At 41.8% G+C, this 20,771-nt stretch overlaps 2 protein-coding genes and 1 pseudogene across 6 annotated transcripts; 2 read left to right on the forward strand and 1 right to left on the reverse strand.

Moving 5' to 3' along the window:
- The first annotated feature begins 810 nt into the window (after positions 1-810).
- Positions 811-4,017, forward strand: LOC116065398 (annotated as a pseudogene).
- On the reverse strand, positions 3,684-6,377 carry LOC116035571 (protein LSM14 homolog B-like). Its single transcript, XM_031278753.2, has 8 exons — positions 6,030-6,377; positions 5,726-5,889; positions 5,486-5,615; positions 5,150-5,338; positions 4,964-5,041; positions 4,571-4,711; positions 4,342-4,468; positions 3,684-4,250 (listed from the first exon to the last, which is right to left on the reverse strand). The coding sequence occupies exons 1-8, from the start codon at positions 6,154-6,156 to the stop codon at positions 4,094-4,096; spliced, it is 1,113 nt and encodes a 370-aa protein (XP_031134613.1). The 5' UTR covers positions 6,157-6,377; the 3' UTR covers positions 3,684-4,093.
- Positions 6,378-6,807: 430 nt separating this feature from the next.
- taf4a (TAF4A RNA polymerase II, TATA box binding protein (TBP)-associated factor) lies at positions 6,808-19,859 on the forward strand. Of its 5 annotated transcripts, none has more exons than XM_031278721.2 (15): positions 6,808-7,247; positions 7,576-8,467; positions 8,695-8,824; positions 9,150-9,273; positions 9,777-9,863; positions 10,020-10,142; positions 10,309-10,398; positions 10,559-10,771; positions 10,879-11,020; positions 11,128-11,230; positions 12,227-12,608; positions 13,420-13,545; positions 14,312-14,368; positions 14,467-14,589; positions 18,568-19,859. In XM_031278721.2, the coding sequence occupies exons 2-15, from the start codon at positions 7,693-7,695 to the stop codon at positions 18,730-18,732; spliced, it is 2,640 nt and encodes an 879-aa protein (XP_031134581.1). In that variant the 5' UTR covers positions 6,808-7,247; positions 7,576-7,692; the 3' UTR covers positions 18,733-19,859. The 5 variants fall into 5 exon arrangements, with proteins under 5 accessions (XP_031134581.1, XP_031134600.1, XP_031134590.1 ...); XM_031278740.2 differs by lacking the exon at positions 6,808-7,247 and having other exon boundaries at positions 7,255-8,467; positions 8,695-8,828; positions 9,154-9,273; positions 12,227-12,396; positions 12,478-12,608; XM_031278730.2 differs by lacking the exon at positions 6,808-7,247 and having other exon boundaries at positions 7,255-8,467; positions 12,227-12,396; positions 12,478-12,608.
- Positions 19,860-20,771: the final 912 nt, after the last annotated feature.

Raw genomic sequence — 20,771 nt, forward strand, 5'->3', positions numbered from 1 at the left:
ATGTATAATTATTAATTAGAAACTAATAAAGAAAAAAAGAAAAGGTGAATATATAATAATAAATGAGTAAATTGGAGTTGCATAATGACTTCACAAAAACATAATTACTTTTTCAGTTTACCTTTATAATATAATAATTTTTCAATGAGTAGATGCAATGTCTTTAAAGGTTTTTGTCGTTTTATATAGGCTCCTTGAATATTTGACCCTGAAAACGTAATTATATGAAAAGAAAACAGGTTGCAGGTTATTTCAAGGAATATTTACAACAGATTTGTCAGTGCAGTTTTAACTAAACACTAAGGGTTTATCCAGTTGATTTTATACTTTTAAAGTGTGAGTGAATAAACAGTATAATCGACTCTTGTCAACTTAAAGCAATCGTAGGTGAATAATGTACACTTATTAACTCAGGGTGTGAACATATTCAATAGCACTAGTCCTCCCCAAAGGAAGTTTTGAGCATCAACGACTTCATTTCCTGTATTCGGATACACTTTTATGCACCAATTTACGGTGGAAATACCTTTATTTAGCCTATGTGAAGAAGAAAAACACAGATGACAATTCAAAATATATCAAAAATATAATGGAAAGTATGATGTGTGTCATTGGGCATTTTTAAGTGGGTATATGGAAATCCTGGAGCTCTCTTAGTGGGTATACTGCGTATACCTGCGTATCACGTAGACTACACCACTGATCTTGACCATCATACAAGTAAGTGCTGTTTAGCTTTAGATTACAGTGACACCCACCTAAGTCTGATGTGTAATTACTACACACATTTTTGTCACAGTATGATTAAACATAGCTACATCATGTGAGCCTTTAGACTTTGAGGAGAAGGCACAGAGGGTGCTGAACATCTCAGTGGAAAATGAGGCGGCCTATTTCTCCTGTAAAGTGAAGGAGAGGACCAGTAAAGGTAATGATCCTCGGCCTAACTCAGGAAAATTCATTACTGAAGTTGAGGATACCAACAACCCCCCACGGTTCAGTGTGACTGTCAAAGAGGCTATGCTGGAGGAGAACACACCCATTGGGACCTGTGTAGAGAAAGTGACTGCTGCCGATCCCGAATCCAGTCATGCAGAGATCAGAGATTTTGTGTAAGTGGGATGTTTATTCCAACATGTTTGAGCTCTTATCTGGGACCTCCTCCACTAAAGCAAATTGTATTTGTTCACAGGTACAAGGTAGGAAATGATCCTGCTGGTTGGGTGACGGTGGATCCCCACACAGGAGACATCACAACAGCCAAGACACCAGACAGAGAATCTTCTCATGTCGTTAATGGTGTCTACACCATCTTACTGCATGCAGTGGGCGATAGTAAAACTAAAAGTATTGCTAACTGGCACTGACACAAACCAATTATTTTATATTTTTATGACCAAGGATATGTTTCATTCAAATCTCCACTTCTTTGTGACACTATCTTTTATGCATATCTGCCATCCCAATGACTTCGATGATCCCTTGACCTTTTCTTTTTTTTACATATTCTGTAAAATATCTCAATATCTGATGGACGGATTGGCACAACATTTGGTACAGACCTTTATGTGTCCCAGATGATAAACCATAATGACTTTGGTGATCATCTGACTTTTCTTCTAGCGCCACCATGAGGTTCAAATTTGTGGTTTTGAGGGGATTGTCTCAACAGCTGTTGAGTGAATTGGCATGACATTTGCTACACACATTCAAGCCCCCCTCAGGATAGATTTTCTTCTAGCACCACCCTAGGATCAACATTTCTATTTGCCCAATATGTTATAGCGAAACTAATACACTTCCCAGCAGCCTTAACCGTGACATTTCCTTTTTCAGTTTCCTTTTTCATTTTAACATTTGTACATGTCCTAATGTAGTACAATAGTTTATTCGCAAAATTAAAGTGTTTATTGCTAAGTTATGCCAATTTAAGATGGTGAAAAAGGAATAAACATTATACATGCTTAACATCAATATGTTAAGCATCGTCATTGTGAGCATGTTAGCATACTGACGTTAGTATTTCGCTCAAAGTGCAGCTGACATGGCTGTAGACTAACTTTTTGTTTTTTTATCCTGGACAGGTAAGCCACCTTTGAAAGGCACAGCCACACTGAACATCCATGTGACTGACCGGAATGACAATATGCCTCAGCCAACAGTGAACTATATGTGTGTGTGTGTGTCTCACGGCCCCATCATCACGGAAGATGCTAGATCGGATCAGCTAGACGTGTCAACGTCACAGGATGTGCCTCGTGGAACGCTTTATTCTGCCTCTGATTGGCTGACCCTGGTATTCTTACCCTAACCAATCCCCACTCCCTGTTTATACTCCTGTGTAAGAAACTGATACACTGTCTTTAGTAAGTATCAGAGTATACTGTAATATGTACAATTCTGATAACTCACTGCAAGTTGAATTTTGTCATCTCCGTCAGGCTGACAGTTCTGCTACTGATGGCGGTCATGACCTGCCAAAAAAAAAAGTTCACCACTTCAGACCAGTGATTGCTCTGGAGAAACCCTCATCACATCAAACCCTGCAAATCTAAGAACAGACTGCAAGGTCACTGCTTAGAATTCACCTTCAAACCAGTGACAGTTCCAGATTTCTCCTAATGCAAATACCAGTAACTTAACTGTTTCTTCTCCCCCAAGTTACCGGACAGCGCCCTGGCAGTGTCCACTAATAAGATGCACCACAACCCATCCAATTGGCAAAGTCTGCACGATGGAATGCGACACAGCAGTCTCAACAAGGTGTAAATATGGACAGACTTAAACTAGATTTTTATGAGCACAAAGTTGCATGTTTTCTCACATACTTTGAATACATGGCTTGTAAAACTAGAGCACTATTTTGGGTGTGTGGACCTACTACACTTCAAATGTTTGTCAGTTGTGTCATTCTTTAACAGTATACAAAGCAAAACTTAATCTACAAACACTTTAGAGATTACAGAAGGGTAATAGTTTCCTACCTATTCAATTATAACTGGAACTAGGTTATATGCCCCATTGGATGTCAATTATTCTGAGTCACAACTGTGCATTCAAATATTAAATATTAAAGTTCCTTTCCTCCAAGATGCTTTGGAATTATAGACAGTGTAGTTTGCGCTCATTACTTTGAGGCAGCAGCTAAAGAAACTTGATTATGTAAACTTTTTTTTACAGATTGAAGACATGAGCACAATGAATTTCCTTTACAAAAAAGCTATGAGGCAGACACCGCTCTTCTAGCCCTGCTTCAGGTTGGTAGTGCACTTGCAGTATGAGGTCCAGTCTGCAGCATTAGGCAAGCGGTGCCTGCAGCGGTGACATAAGCACTGTATTTTTTTTTTAGTTGATGTTTTTCCACTCCTGCAGAGGCTCTCCTCTCGCCACAAGACCGATCTGCTCAACTATCAGCCTCACCTCTATGCAGATGAGGGGGACTGACAACCTCTCAGAGATGGAGAACATCACCATTCCTGATGAGGATTTATTTCAGAATGTGCTGGAATACCAGGGACCCAAATTCAAGCAACTGGTTTCCATTTGCAAGCCACCACATACTCAAAACTGAGCATTATGCAACATTTGTTTGAGCGGTGAAATGTTAAGTGTTTTTAAACTGTACCAAGCTGTGGTTTTAAGGTTGATGGATGCCAACAATAATTTACATGAGATGAAAGCCATTCTGTTAATGTTATTTAATAGCAACTGTTACAAAGTCTTCCAAGTTTTCATTTTAGAAGTGGGGGAAAAAAAATAAAGTACAGCTGTCCTCCAAAAACATCTTGGAGTTACAGTCAAGTTTAATACACTTAGCAAAAACTAAAACTAAAAGTATGTGCCTGTTGGCCTAAATTCCATTGCATTTTACCAATGAATACATTTGCTTCCAGCACACAGCTGCTTGATGCAAAGAAATTGCTCTCATTTCATATAATAAAGCTTCGAAGTACAGAATTCCCTGAATGCAAATTTGGGATGGAGAAAAAAAAAAAAAAAATCTTAGCTTCAAATGGGGAAAAAAGGGAGGTACTTTTTTAAATAAGTAGAAGACTACAATATTTACAGAAAATGTTAACAAAAAGAAAAGCCTTCACACCCTCCCACTACCAATTTTTGGGAGGGGTCGCTGCTCAGTGGTGCTCTGCCCTCTGCGTCCTCTGCCCCTGAATCCTCTGCCTCTCAGGAAGCGGCCGGGCACTCCAAATGTTTCCATGTTCAACTTTTTCTCCTCCGCCCAGGTGGTTCTCCTAGGGAAGCAAAAATAAATAAAAAATAAAAGTCAAATTGTTGACCATGACAAACCGCTGAAGTAACAAACTGCAAAAGTTACATAATTACCTGGGCTTGAGGTCTGATGAGATATTGTCGAAGAAGCATTTGGCTTTGTCGTAGTACTTCTCTCCAAGAGTGTCCTCCTCCTCCATACCCTGGCTGTCCTGGGCCACCCCAGAATCCACCTTTACAACTGCGGCAATTCACAAAATCCAAATGTATGCATACCATGAAGTGCTTTCAATATGATGTGCACTGAAACCTAATTGACAGATATCCTTTGAAATAAACATACCCACAACCTCCTTCGTGATATCATCTTTAAACTGAGCATGTGCAGTTTCAAAATCAAAATCTGACTCAAACTGCAAGGTGGTGGCCTTTGAGTCTTTCACAAGAAGTTGGCCTCTGCTTCGATTCCTGGACCTGCGACTACCTGCAGGTGAGCACCAGAAAGAGTTCAGACAAATACCACAAACACTATTGTTGAAACTGCTTTAGTAACCATTGAAAACAGTTTCATACAGTCTTGAATATTTAAATTCCTTACAGACAGAAGAGCAATGTGTTTACTATGACAAAACTCCTACAGTACTTCTGCCCTCCTCAGATGAAACAAACTGTCAAGGCAAAACAAATTCCATTCTTTCAGTAAGAAATAGCTTGTGTGCATTTCTAATTTTGATACCTTGTTTTTGCCTTTGTTTCTGGTTCTCTGTGCCTTGGCCTTGAACCTTTGCTGCACTTGGCTGAGATGGTCCTCGACCTAAATAAATAAACGACCCGTTTAAGTTGTTTTCTTGAGCTGGATTAATAACAGAAGCAATGCAAGAAACAGATGAGTGATTTATCCTGTATGTTATGAGCCACTGACTTTGCTTAGTGGTGGGTATGTTCTCCTTCTGAACCTGGCCAGAGCGCTGTGTTGGACGAACAGGCTGTCTGACCTGTGGCTGGGTTGTAGTCTTCCCTTTTTTCTGGGCAGCACCAGCCGAAGGCACGGTTTGGACGGCCTGCTCGACCATGGGAGCTCTTCTGGCTGGGATGCCGTGAAGTCCTGGTACTGAGGGAGCAGGAACAAACATGGTGGGGCTTGATCAACTGCAGATACAGGTGAGAAACAGCCACTGACATTCCATAGTGCTGGGGAAAAAAAAGAAGCCTAATTCGACACCGATACATCTGTGTCCAAACAAATCGATTACTGTACCTAGGCCCAGTGCTGCATTGTACTGCTGGTTGAGTAGAGAAGTAGCAGCCAGCTGGTTGTAGGTGGGCATCATGTCTCTGTATGAACTCCAGCGTGGGTGATAAGCAGCAGGGGAGCTGCCCATGGATGACTAAAATAAAAGACAAAATACCTTGTGATTCAACTTTTGATTATTGCCAAATACACCTACAAGTTGGAAATTACTTTTTTTTAAAATCTGCCAATCTCAGAACTACACACCTGCACAATAGCAGGGTCACGAGGCAGTCCATGGTGTGGTTTTGGTGGCTCAGACACAGTGATGTCTTTGATGTCACTTCCTCTGAAGATTATGAATTCATAAATTTCATCTTTGGGGGGCACTGGTCTATCTGTGTGTCGGTCCTCTGTCCCATAGGATTTAACTTTTTAAAAAAAAGTTAAGTTTTGTTTAGCTACATCCAGCATAAGCTACTGCAAGGTCACTAGGCTACATTAAGTGGTTCACAACTTGAGGTAAAATTGTCAAAGAGAAAGACACGTGTCGCTAAGGCCATCAACCTACCTTTGGCTAACGCAACCGTGGACCTGTCTGTGTCGACAGACGATAATATTCCCTCATACCGGATCTGCGCCTTGGATATCAAACTGATTTTACTGCCAATGTAAGGGGTCCCTCCTCCAGCACTCATATTTACAGCGAAAATATGTCTTCAAATTGAAAAGCAGCGGCTAAATCACAGAACATTAAACCACGGTACACACCAGACATGAACTAATCAGCTATAGTGCCCAATTAGCGGGCACCTGTGCGTTTTTATAAGATTGCCAGTGACGCACCTCTTTGCTGCTGGCTCACCTGCGTGTAAAACAGGGTACGTTTCTTTAGCCAGCCGGCGTACACCGCAAAAACACACGACCGGGCAGGCCACACTGGCTACCTGAGGAGATTGAGGAAGACTGCAGTGGTGCATGGTTTAACATTTACAATGATTCAGGGTTTATCTGTCCCACTTACATTCCCACGTGCCACTATAGAGTGAACTTTATCCAAAAAAAGGGAAAGAAAATCTTTATATGCCCTACAGGCCTAATAATAAGTCCTAAAATGAAATAAGATATTGCGAAATGGCATTTTGAATATGCAGTGAGCTATTATTTCCTGTTTCACATTTTCATTTTCAAATTGCCATTTCACAATATCAATTATAAAGCCTACGTGACATTTCCTTTTTCATTTTAACATTTGTACATGTCCTAATGTAGTACAAAAGTTTATTCGCAAAATTAAAGTAAACATACTTTATGTGTAGGCTACTGTGCATTTATCTAAAAGTCAGCGCAGTCCCATGACTGCTGACAGCACTGTACAATATTTCCTCTCTAAAAGGAGGGTGGGGCGCCCTCAAACGATTCTTTACAGAAGCAACTTCGCTGGTTGGCCAAAACACTGCAGCCATCTTGCACAGCGCATCAAGAGTGAGTAAACTCAGATATTTGGTGTGTTGGGTTAGTGTAAACCACGTTATTATTCTACCAACAGTCACACGATACAATTCTGAAACGGAATAGCTATCGTGATAGCATAAAAAAGAAGCCGACAATGTAACATATGATGAAGAGATTTTCGTCTCCGACACGGTGCTGTTCCGTCTCACGCATCCCCTGGACTGACAGCTGAAGCCATTGGTACCGCCTTTTAGAATGTGGAACAGCCAATCATAACTCGCCGAAATCCCTACACGGAGACGTTTAGTTGTTGTGCGCACGCGCACGTCAGTTGGTAAGTCCCCTCTCTTCTCACAATCTCGCAAGAGTGTGAAGATGGCGGTTGTATCCGGGCCGCTGGATGAGCCTTTTTTACACACAGAGGTGAATAAAGCGGTAGTTTGTCATCCTGTACAGTCTGTAGAGTCACAACTGTCTTTCTTGTGTCAAAACAACCACTGGGGTAGGCACGAGGCAGCCGGTAATTACATGGCTATAGTTCCGGGACAAGGGGGTAGCGCGAGCTAACGTCCAGCTGGGACTTGGTCAAGACGATTGCCAAAGCAGGTACGCTGTAACTAACGTTACTAATGTTGTTTTCCTCTTTGTCTCTCCGAGTTAAGAAGGCGCCGGAGGTAACCGAGGAAAACAGTAGATGTGTCAGAGTCTTGCCCCATCACATTCAAGATTGTTTGTGCTCCTAACAAGTTGAAGTGCAGGAAGGTCTCTATGGTTCAACTATGGATGCATCGACGGCCAGCACGGACTCCACTACGGGACACGACCCTGGCAAAACACTTGTTGTTAGTGGCGCTGTAACTTCTCTCCCTAATCACCCGGGGAAAGTAGGCTCATGCTCAGTGCAGACTTTCAACGGGAGCCAAACTATAAACTCTCACAATTCAGGAAGCGCTGCCCCTCTCGTGGGGGCGACGGTGACAAGTGTCACTGCTAACAGCAGCAGTACTGCGATATCTGTCACAGCTGTCAACAGTGGACCAGTGATGTCAAAAGGGCTGACAAGTGCAATAATGCACCCGTCGTCAAACAGTGTAATTCAGACGTCTCTCATGAACTCGCAGAGTGTTGTCGCTTCAGCTCAGTCTGTGAGCCAGGCAACGGGACCCACTGTGACACTCGTCAGGCCGCCTATGCAAACCGCGGGCTCGGGTGCAACTTTGAATGGGAACAATAATGTGAGCCATGCTGTGGTTTCCAATACAACAGGTCACACAGGTATCGACATACACACTCCGCTTGTTAATAACAGCCAGCCGGCCAACTCGTTGTCTGTCAGCGCATCACACATAATCAAGGCAGAGCCACCCACAACAGTAATACAGTCACCACCGCAGCCAGCGGTCACTCCTGGCGCAGTCAGCGCTCCCCGGATTCTGTCTACGGTAGCTGCCGGTCCAGGCGGGATACGAGCCCTGCCGCCTCAGATGTTAGCCCCAAGACTCCCCCAGACGCCCTCGGGACAGCCCAGTATACATAACATCCAGCTCCCCCCGGGTGAGTGAAGTCAGAACTTTTTACAGTATGTGCACAGGCAGTGATTTATTTTCACACTTGACTGAGTCACCACATAGGTTTCATTTTCATTTGCTTTTGATCAGTGATCGTAAAAATATTGAATGTTGGTCATCCAATACAGAATATATGTATGTCCTCTTAGACTCACTATGAGTAGTGCACGAGATTCCTTAAATAACCCTTAACTGTTATGATTTATGGTTCAGGAATGGTGCTTGTACGCAGTGAGAGCGGACAGCTGCTGATGATTCCTCAGCAGGCTCTGGCCCAGATGCAAGCCCAGGCTCAGGGAGGCATGGCACCTCGGACTGCCACACCAACAAGTGTGCCTCCTGGCCAAGTAAGATCACACGGTCTGCCTGTGAAGGACTTTATATCTATATGTCTCACTTTAGTGCCAAGGTCAGTATTATAGCCCGTTTTCAGCTTGCCTTACTGCCTACAGCTCAGGGAAGCACCTGTTTAGTAGAACAGTTCAATTAAAGCTCATGTGTAGGTAAATGGAAAGTAGTGTGCTTGTATTATTAGTCATCGTTCATGCAGAATTATAAACATAGACATTTAGCTTTTTATTTATGTATTTAGATGTAATCAGTAGATGTTTTTTTTCTGGTTTGATGAAACTGGGTGTTGCACATCATGTCATGCTCTGTGTCTTGTATCAGGCTCCTGGAAACACCATCATTAGCAGACAAGTGGCTCCCAGCACCATTATCCGTCAAGGCTGTCCAGCCCCAACGTCAACTGCTGCGACCACCACTCTTCATAGACCTCCTATCCTTCAGGTAACCCTGTCTGTTTGTGTCAAATAATTTCTTATTATGTTCATTTGGCTTGTTGCACATTGTTTTGTGTCCATTACTTGCACAAGTTTCTGACTGAAGGATGAGACAAAGTGCCTCATTGTCACCGTTTGATATTATAGTACGCTATAATATTACCAGTTTATGTTTCAAAGTGACACTATAAGGATCTTACGAGTGCATTTTTTTTTTTTTTTTTTTTTTTTTTCAAAACTTTCATTCTCTAGAATATGTGTTGTTTGGTGCATAGTGTGAATACATGTTTTCCATATAACTATCACAAAATGGTCAAGTCATATCACTGGAGTGCTGACTTTCCTATATTTTTTGAGGAAGAGCATCCAACTGAAATTCAGCGAAAGAGCCTAAAGCTTGATGCACTTGATGAACTTTGAAAACCCACACTCTCCTGTGATGACTTGAAAAGCGGGTTTTGAAATCTTTGGACAACCTAAATAACAAGATGGTGATGCCTTTCTTCCCAGAGCTCAGTTGGGGCTGCAGTACCAGGAACTCCCAGGACTGTCAGCCAAACAGCTGGGACCACAGTATCCTCAGTAACAGTGAGCAAAGTGAGTTATGCTAAGCACAAGGGATCAGATAGAGCTGGGTGCTGTAGACAATTACAGTATAATAAAAGAAGGCAAAGCATGCTGTGATGTACAAAATGGTACTCACAAATGAGACTTGAATTTGTTAATAATCTGAATGTTCTGTGTTTTTGGCAGGAGACAGTGGAGAATGTGACAAAATGTAAGAACTTCCTGTCTACACTGATCAAGCTAGCATCAACTGGGAAGCAATCTACAGAGACTGCAGCCATTGTGAGAGAGCTGGTCAAGGACCTGCTGGTGAGCGAGTCGTACATACAGGAAACACACATATTGTGTTTCACATTTGACAAGTATTTTGACAAATGAAAGCTCTAAAATATAATAATTTATTAAAATGTAAAAGAAAATCCAGCTGTCCTTAACGGCAAATATGACCGCTCTTTATGCCCATATATTGTACTAGGAGGGCAGACTGGAAGCTGAAGAATTCACCAGCAGATTGTACAAAGAGCTCAATTCTTCACCCCAACCTTACCTTGTGCCTTTCCTCAAGGTAAGAAATCTTATATTATATTGTCATTTTCACTGGCATACCTTCCAGTTTTATCCAATCCAATTATTATACAGTATTTTCTTGGACCACAGGAAACAGTTGCCAAACGAGTCATCTTTATGTGCATTTCTGTAATATATAACCTGTTTGTCTTCTGTAGAGAAGCCTCCCAGCCTTGAGGCAGCTCACCCCAGACTCAGCAGCCTTCATCCAGCAGAGTCAGCTCCCCCAGCCAGCCTCAGGTCCAGTCCCCTCCACCTCACCCATTCCCACCACGGTGGTCCTGGGCAGCCCAGCACCCCGCCTCACTGCCCCAGTCAGTAGGCCCCAGCTCCCACCAGGCATTAGCAAACCAGGACAGACCGCCGCACTGGTAAACTGAGTAATAAATATGTCACAACTTTGAGTGGCATTTATATCAAATACAGGGACTCTCAAATATTAATGACATAATCTGCATTTGGAACTTTACCCTTGCAGGTTATCCAGCTTCAGCAGCAGAGAGCAATGTTGAGACCTCAGGTAGCCTTACCGACAACCCCCATGGTGACTCTCAGAAATCAGGCTCCTGGCCGCATCATGCTGGGACAGCAACACGTCCAGCTAAAAGAGCTGCAGCCACGTAAGGATGTCAATCTAATAACACCTCTGTCTTTGCATGTGTGTGACTTTCTTTGGGTGACCTGTAGTATTTATTGTGATTTTGTGTCTCTTCTGTATGTGTGCCAGTTCCTGTGAGGCCGGAGGTGCCACATGTTTCTAAACAAGTGTCTGCTGCATCCTTGACCCAGGCTCAAAAGAACAAGCTGAAAGAGGCTGGTGGCACTTTCAAGTAAGAACAAAGATAACAGAGTTCAAATCAGTTTAACCAATCCATTTTTTAATGACATGGTTTAATATTAGCGTCACTTGTAGGGGGAAAATGTACTTTTGGGAACTTTTTATAACTCGCCCAGCAAATAAAAATGAGAGTTTATTTAATCTCATTGTCAGCATATCTTTTATAGCTTAAACATATTATGTAGCTGGATAAAGAAATAGCAGTTGATAGTGATTTATCCAACTTTCTGTGCTACTTTTGCCTGGGGTTGGGTACCGAAACCCGGTGCTAATACGGCACCGGTGCCTTAACAATCGGTATCTACCGGACCGAATAGTAACGCGGATTTCGGTGCCTGATTTCGGTGCTACTGCAATGCCTGCGCTGCCCTCTGATGCTCCGAAACGGAAGTTAGAGGCAACAGAAGCATCGCTGCATGTGACGCTAGTTAACACTACACTTGGCAGCAGGTAACGTTAGCCACACTGGGTTAAAATGCTGACAGCTAACGTTAAACGATGTGACTGTATTTCACTGTAGAGGATTCCAACACCGGGACGTAACAGTCTGACTGCCGTTGTCGGAACAACAACACAGACGGTGCGTTCACTTGAAACTCGCCTCGCCCGCCTCGTGGTGCATTCAAAGTTATTTTAAAATACCATTTTTCCATCTAGTGGTTGTTTTTGTCGTTTACCAGCAATTTTCTGGGCAAATAAGTTGTTGTTATAAGTTATTATTACATTTTTAATAAATCATTTGATTTTGACTATATGGCCTTAGCAATAAACAAACTGTTTTTAAGTGTCGCCGACTGTAGATTTGTGCTCCTTTTTTCTTTTTTAAATATATAGGCCTACATATTTAAAAAAAATCTTTTTAAAAGTATCAGTTCAGGCACCGTTTGGCACCGGCACCGTTTTAAAAGTATCGTTTTAGCACCGATATCGGAAAAAACCCAAACGATACCCAACCCTACTTTTGCCACACCTGCATTTATGTATACAGAGATGATGACGACATCAACGATGTGGCCTCCATGGCTGGAGTGAACTTATCAGAGGAAAGCGCTAATATCCTAGCAACCAATTCTGGAATAGTGGGAGCGGTGACACATTCCTGTAAGGACGAGGCTTTCCTCTCCTATGCCATTCTACAGAGGAGAATGCAGGAGATAGGTGAGACACTTACAACTTTGTTGACAATACAGCATCTATCCATCCCCCTAAAGCCCCAAGACGCCTCTGTTTCTTCTCCAGGTAGTAGGTACGGTGTGACAGAGCTGGGTGCGGAGGTGGTGAACCTTGTCTCCCACGCTACTCAGCAGCGGCTTCAGAACCTGCTGGGGAGAGTTTCTGAAGTGGCTCAGCAGAAAAACGGAACTTTCAAGGTTTGTTTACGGCATCATTATAGAGAGTCCCATACAAGTATAAATGTCCCCCCCCATGGTTTAGATTAAAGGCTGTTTTATGCTTCTGCGTCAACTCCACACTGTAGCTACGCCATCGCTCCTACGGCATCATGACCCTTTCGGAGTTTGGGGCGGGGTTGCTTTGCATCGCGGTGCATTTCACCACCATAACGCTAGGGGGTGATAAGTCTGAGGTTATTTGCGAGGTGTCTGCCAGCCAGTATATGTTATGTTAGCAAGCAAACCTTAGCACAACTGCCTACAAAGTACTGCTTGCTGGCGAAGTGCTAATTTCAAAACGTTACTGACATATAGACACTTTACAAACAGATAACCCCGTCATTGTAACCAAAATACGTCTGAGTTTATTTGCAAAGCTGATGTCATGTTGCTACTCCCCACAGTAGGCTGCTTGAAACACCGACTATCAACACACAGGACCAGTTGACCAATCACAGTCCTTGCGGTCTGCGTCGCCTCGACGTGAAGTTACACATTTTTGGAGGTGCACGTCGAGCTACGGCGGAGGGCTCGGAGGGGGGGTTCGCAGCGACGCAGAGGGGTCTGCGGGGGTACGCCGTCGATTCGACGCAGAAGCATAAAACAGCCTTAAGCCTTAACTAGATTCCTGTAGACAAATCATGCTGGTGCTGTATTGACAATGCTGTTTTTAACATGCACATGCCACATACATCTTACAATGCTGTAAGTCCACATATGTGCAATAATGTCTCCTGTAATCTTTTAGTCTTGTCCGGGATAACATTGTGGCATTGCTGTCTGTTGGCAGGAGGATGACAAATATGAGCAGATCAGTGATGTTCGCGCTCAGCTCAAGTTCTTTGAGCAGCTGGACCAGCTAGAAAAACAACGGAAGGAGGAACAGGAGAGAGAGATCCTCCTAAAGGCAGCTAAGGTACAGCATCACTGACAGACATCAAAATGATATGTCCAAAGGCTATTGGTGAAATTTCATTTACACAAAACTTAAGTAAAAGGTAAGTAAAGATCTGTGGATTCAGATACCTGGTGTCAAACTAAGAGACTGAGAGGTTTTGTTTTTTTCACAAATAAATGCCTTTCTGTAATTCATACCTAGATAAAATATTCTTTGGGAGATTGAAACATCTCATGCAACCATCAAAACATGCACTTTGTTGCTGTGATGAATCCCATTAAGCAGACAAGAAGATCTTTTAGGTTTAAATAGACTGTCAGTAGTTTTAAGCATCCCGTTTTAAAAAGGCTGTACTGTTACTTTTTAATGTTTAGATGAAATCAACCCATTTATTAATAATAGCAGGTGTGTATAAATGCTGGTTTGTTTGGTGTACATCAAGTGTTTTGGTATCCCACAGCTGTTCTCTTCTCCAGAGGCACATTAAAAGTGCTGTACTCCATATTCAGAACATTAATTTAGCAGTAAACAACTATTTGCTATGTAAAGATACAGTGGAGTAATGGGGTCCTGAGCAGAGAATGAAGTCACACTCCCTATGTGTGTGTTGTAATCTTCTCTGTTCTTTGTTTTGAACAAACCAGAAGTTCATCTGCTTTTCAAACTCCAAAAAAACACCTGCACATTTTACATTGTCTCTAGTCCCATACAACCTTACCACCTGGGCTTTGGTTTTTCTTCTGCCAACATCAGTTATTAATGTATCTTGCTTTTGGCCTTGCAGTCTCGAGCTCGGCAAGAGGACCCAGAGCAGCTGCGTCTGAAACAGAAGGCAAAAGAGGTAGGACCAGAGGAGCAGGACAATCAACTAGTGTCTGTTTCTGGGTGTTTTAAGCACCGTGTGCTTGATTTCCGTGTTGCCATGTGTGCATTACCCAGATGCAGCAGCAGGAGCTGGCTCAGATGAGACAGAGGGAGGCCAACCTGACGGCGTTGGCAGCCATCGGTCCCAGGAAGAAGAGGAAGATTCTGGACTCTCCATCTTCCTCTGCTGCAGCTGAGGTAACACTAATCACAGTACATATACCACAGTGTATCCTGGGCTAGCTGTCAAGTATATCCCCGTCATAAAGGCACCATATACCTTTGTCCATCTGGCACTATCTTTCATAACCTTTTACATCTTCACCCTGCAGAGAACATCTCTTTACATTACTTAAGTGAAAATTCGCCTATTCATCTATTGAAGAAATAAATTCCCCAATGTGTGCTATATTGACCGAGAAAGCAAGTTGTTCTGCTTGCATAGCCGTGGCAGCTGTGCCTAGATGTACCAGGATGCATTGCACACGAGCGGTGACTTCGCTTAGCTCTCTTAGTGTTTTAGTTAACAAAACAAACTTACAAAATGTCAAGAAAGGAAATATTCTTACATCTAAACTGAAAAATACAACTATACACCTGCTGAATTCAAGTTGGTCTCTTTCATGAACCAAGTCTAGATTCATTACCTGTTAACTCATCATAAAACAGAAAAAAATAATGAAACTCACCCAATCCGTCAATCTTTCCACTGTTCCAACAACCAGCAACTCTGTTTTTGTCTAAATAAATCCTTAATTTCACCAATTAAGATATGAAAATAATCCTGCTCCAAGGGCCGTTTTCCCCCCTAGTCTCTTTCGGCTGTCCCGGTAAACAGCGGCTCGTTGGTGGCTCTCACTTCTTCTTTGAAGGCAGAACATTACATTTACAGAATACAATGACAAAAACAGCCCCAAAATCGCCCTGCTGGTCTTGGTTGTCTTTTTTCAGTTTATCATCAGGGTCCTGAAGAAGGTCACCAGCACACCTCTGTCCAAGTAAACATGCAGAAATGCACAATACAGTCCCGCGAGAGCTGCCGTCTGCGAGAGTATCCAGCAAAATCATCATCATTGCAGAAGAATGATTCAGTTTCTGTTAGAAGGGCAATTTGAGCAAAGGCACCCCTAGTTGGTGTATGCTCTTGGCAGCTCAACTTCTTAAGATTCCCTGCCACAGTCCATATCCTTCCCGCTGCATCTGCAGCCTCCCTCAGCCTCCCTCAGCCTCTGTCTGGCTGAATATGAATACGGCTTAATATCAGATTCAGTCACAACACTGTATATACTGTATATAATATGTACACTGTAAAAAAGAATCTTGTCCATAACATCCTCTCGCTAATGGAAACATAGTTAGTTTGCAATACAAGAGAAGAGAAGAGAACAGGGCAGTTTTGGCATTGCGCCCCCAGTAACCAGCACTCAAGTAGCTTGTAGTTCTTCCATCCTCCTGTCACGTCAGTGAAGGACGGGAGTAGAGCAGATTTTGGAGACATGGAGGACATTTCAAAAACAGCAGGCTTTTTTCACGCCTTAACCCTCATTCAGATAGATAGATAGAAATAAGGTTGAAAATCGCTGTAATTTCCCTTTTAATTAGCATAAAATAAACAAAGACATATGACTCCCACTTTAACAAAAGACACTAAAGTTTAAATGCCCGTGACAGCAATAATTGCATCAGGTTACAGTTAATTTGGGTTGGGTACCGAAACGCACCAAGGCTTTGGTGCACTTATATTTGCCACTTGCTTGCGCTGCCCTCTGGTGCTCTGAAACGGACCTTTGAGGTCACTGCCGCAGTCGGAGATGTTCGGAGAGACAACAGCGACGGGACTTAATGGTGCATTCAATTTCCCCTTATAAACTTAATAATGCATTCAAGTTCACTTGAGTATTCAATAAGCTTAAGCTGTTATTGTAAAGTACTCTTGTAAAGTGGTTCTTCTTCTGTTTTACAGTAGTTACTGGTGAAATAAATTATTGTTATAACATTTTAAACAAATCATTTAAATTTGACCATATGGCCTTAGCGATAAACAAGCTGTTCCTTAATGTTGCCGACTGTCAGTTCAGGCACCGTTTAGGCGCAGACACCATTTTAAAAGTATCATTTTAGCCCTGGTATCAGAAAAAACCAAGGGGGTAAGCGAGCCTCTACAACGCGTACCTCCTGTGGAGCCATTTTGTTGCTATCAAGCCATCACCTCCCGTTAGCATCCCATTGACTGCCGTTCATTTTGACGTCACTTTGACAACGAATAACTTTACATCTGAAGCGTTTAAAGACTCTATTTGTCCATTGTTTATTTCTAAAGAAACACGACAATGTATAAAAGGCTCCATTACCTTGTACCTCACGTTATGGCTCCGTAGCAGACGTTTTTCTAAAAATAGGCTAACGATTGTGTCATAACCACGCAACTTACTGTCGCATAGTAGAGGAATTACCGTATAGTACAGGAGACGCTCACAGGCAGTTTTGACTTACATTAGCTGTTCAAGTTTAATTACTAATGTTAACTAGCATTTTAGTTAGCAATAATTAGCCTGTGTCCATGTTATCTCCTTACATATACCTACGCTCTCCGTCTCTGCAAGATTGGGAATGATTGAGATTTCTCTTGGCACAGCTACCAGAAGACTTCCAACTTTCAGACAGGTTGCTCACGTCACATCTACGTCGTCAAGCTCAGTTGGAGGCTGCTCAGTAACGCTCAGCCATCACCAGGAAAGTGCTTCTAATAGACTTCACTGGTCTCCGTGTAAATCTACGGCATCGTTTGTACGTTCATTTTACTGTCTATGGAAATAGACGATACCCAACCCTACGGTTAAAAAGCTGCTTTCTTTGTCAGTATATAACACTGGTTATAGAAATAACTCCAGTGACTATATCAGCCAGACAAAGTTGACTTGGTGACAAGCTGTCATTTACAGCCCACGCTACCCTGACAGAAACCTGCTTTCAGTCATATGTGCTCTTCACATACCTGGAGAAAATAATATAATGAAGCCACTCATTCTGGCAGAGCACACTACTCGTGCACATTGTCAGCTGACTCTTGTAATTACAGATCACATTTAAACAAGTCACCAGTCACATTCATTTAATACAATAAGGCGTCTTCCTAATGTGACAAACCTTTACTCGCAGTGCTGCAGCTGCTGCTTATGCTTGGTCCGACCCGCTACACATTGTTATTGGTTTAATTAATTTCTCCTTTAACCACAAATCTCTGTCAGTTCTAGATGGTTGATTACCTTGGTTTATGGTTATTCTTTATATTAATATATACAGTATGTACTGCATCTAACTCATCTCTGCAACAAATGGCCCTATATTCTGTTCTGTTCTATACTAATTGTTGCTGACAGGATTTGGCATATGAAAAACAAACGTTCAGGAAACAATGTGCAATATTTCTATTTTATTTACTTACTTGGACAAAGGTTGCAGTAATTTAAGGTGGTGTTTATTTGTACACCTTCCCTGCCTCCCAATGACAATGCTGCTTTTGGGCTGTTTTTCTGCATGAAGACTTCTTTACAATGTTTATTAAAAATTTACAAGAAAAAAATGTATGTAAGGTACAATACAAATTGCTATTGCAATAAATGGTAAGTGGGAAAGTTGTTACCAAATTAAACAAACAGCTATGGAAGTAACACCGGCCATGACTGCAGAGCTATTTAAAGTTCTATTTAAACCATTTATCCATGGCTATCTCTTTTAACCAATACTTTTAGCCAAACCTCTCTGCTGGCTTGCTAGTTTTAATGCTATCTCAGTCGCAACATGAAGTGTGGATATACATGTATTTTTTTATATCAAATGGAACATTTCTATTTTGTTTTTTTAATATTAATTAATCTACTCCACAATCTTTTAATAACACCCCTGGCAACTGCAGAAGTAGGGCTACGCCCTGGGGTACTAGTACCCCTGGTTGAAAATCACTGACCTACAATAGAAAAAAATATTGTGTTTATGTATTGCAATTTGTGAAAATATAAACGATATGTGGGTAAAGGTGCATGCAGGCCCAAACCCCTCCAAATTATTCCTTGGGTTGACTCATCACACACTTCACACACAAATCCCAAATATCACATACCCACTCCCCACTCTAAACCTCTCTTTCTCCCCCCCCATCTGTCTCTCATCTTGCAGGGATCAGGAACAGGTCCCTCTCTGTCTGGTGGGGCTGCTGGGTCTGGCTCCAGACCCACACGGCAGCGCATCACACGTGTCAATCTCAGGGACCTGCTCTTCTGTTTGGAGAACGAGAGATTTACCAGTCACTCCCATTTCCTCTACAAAGGCTTTCTCAAATAGGCTTGATGTCAGAGGGGAGAGGAGGGAAATGTGTGTGGAGAGACCAACCGCTCCCACCACAGAGAAAGCATAAGAGACTTTTATAAATAAAGAGGAGAGCAGCGTATTGGCACATTTCCAGGTTTTTCAGATATACCTGATAACCTGAAGTACAGTAGTAGCCACATTGGATGGCCTCTCTACCTCTCTCCTCAAATAATGCCTACTTTACTGGACTAATGCTACTATTTACCCCGTACAATGTTTCAATCAAGTGCAAAAACGGATATGTGTTATGAAGAAGTTATTGTACAATTATGCACTGTCACACAGTACATTCTATTTCAGATTATTTGTATGTGCATTAGACTTTAAAGCAATTGAAATCATAACATTTCTTTTATTAGACCACAGACTAATTTTACTGAATAATGATTTTATTTTTGATTTAACTGAATGAGTTTAAACTCCAAACTGTGTAACCTACTGAGTTGCCTTCCTAACTATGAATAAGCCATATAGCCATCCCGAAGCAATTAACCCTGCTGTAACTCACGAAGCAGTAGTTCGCTCTGTATCTGTCATCTCCATTACTTTACTTGATTATTTTTTTTTTTTAGCATATTTATTTACTAAACTTAAGCTTGAATTCATGTTTAGTTATTTATTTGATTTCATGTGACACCTCAGTTGTTGTCATGTAGCTTAAATTCAAAACACAATGCATTTAACTGCATAGGATATGTTTAAAATCAGTTTTGACATTTTGTTGGCTTTATAGATTTCAGTGCGTGAAGAGGTTTGTTTTTTGTTTTTAAATCTTTTAAATTGTTCTTTTTAAAATTAGTTTGACATGTATTGGTTTCTAAAACTTGAATAGGTTTCAGAAGGCTTTTAACCCGTATTGCTATACCAAACATACATCTACCTGAAAGTGATTTCTATTTTTCTAGCTGCCCACCAACACACATTTTTACTCTCTTACAATAGTGACTGACCGTGTCCTCCGACTTAAGTGGAGTTTCTTCCTGTATATTTGTAAATGTTACACCTAGTTTTACACATGGTTTTGTATAGAATTTACCCATACAGCATAAAAAAAACAAATTTTCTCTATTGAAAATTTTGAATAAATAATGGTTTTACAGGAACTGGTTTGGTGTTTAAAGAGATTTCCGTTTTTTGTTTGAATTCTATTGTATTGCACTAGGGGGCAGCATTGCATTATTATAACGTCTGGATGTGTACTGCATGTGGCACTGAGGATATTGCACAGGGGCTTTGTACGTGAATGAGCTGAATGCCTTTAATTCTTCCTTAACTCTACCTGTTCACAGATAATTCCACTTAATCCTCTAACTTCTGTGATACCACATGTAGTACACAGCTTGTGTCCCCTGGGTCTATATAGACATCTATTGAGCACAACTCCCATGAGCAGAACACACATCTCTCAACCTAGAATGAAATTGCACTTAAACGCAGTCTGCAACCAGTCTGTGCTGTGCTTTGTTTGGCTTTCTTGTTTGAGTCCATCTCCATTATCAGCGCTACACATGCATTGGCAACAGCTGCAACATCAGCTGCTAACATTCACCACAACCATGGGCTGGAAATAATTAGGCCATTCTGCCACTGGGACAGTTGCCTGATGTTGCAATGATTGGGAACAGCTTTTGTATCAGCGTTGACCAAAGGGGAACAATAAGTGTATATTTGGAGCCATCAGTGGAGATGAGCCACAATTTCATTTTCTATAATCAAAGTACATCTGGGAGCCACTAGGTGGCAATTTTACCCCATTACAGGATTCTTCCGTAGCTGAGTGAACTGAAACATCATGTTCTTATTTATAGTTAATATTACCTTGTTACATTAGGGTGAGTTTAGCATTCACGTGTTCATGCTTTGCTCTGCTGGACACGCACATTACAGGTTACTTGGCCAACCTGTGAGGCGCTCCCAAAAAGCATAATATTAGGGACAAAGAGAGTCTGGATTGAGAATAATATCACAGCATTGTGCTGCTGCAAGTAGAGCTGGATAAAAGCCAGGCATTC

This window comes from Sander lucioperca, chromosome 6, assembly GCF_008315115.2.
Source record: "Sander lucioperca isolate FBNREF2018 chromosome 6, SLUC_FBN_1.2, whole genome shotgun sequence".
Classification (NCBI taxonomy): domain Eukaryota; kingdom Metazoa; phylum Chordata; class Actinopteri; order Perciformes; family Percidae; genus Sander; species Sander lucioperca.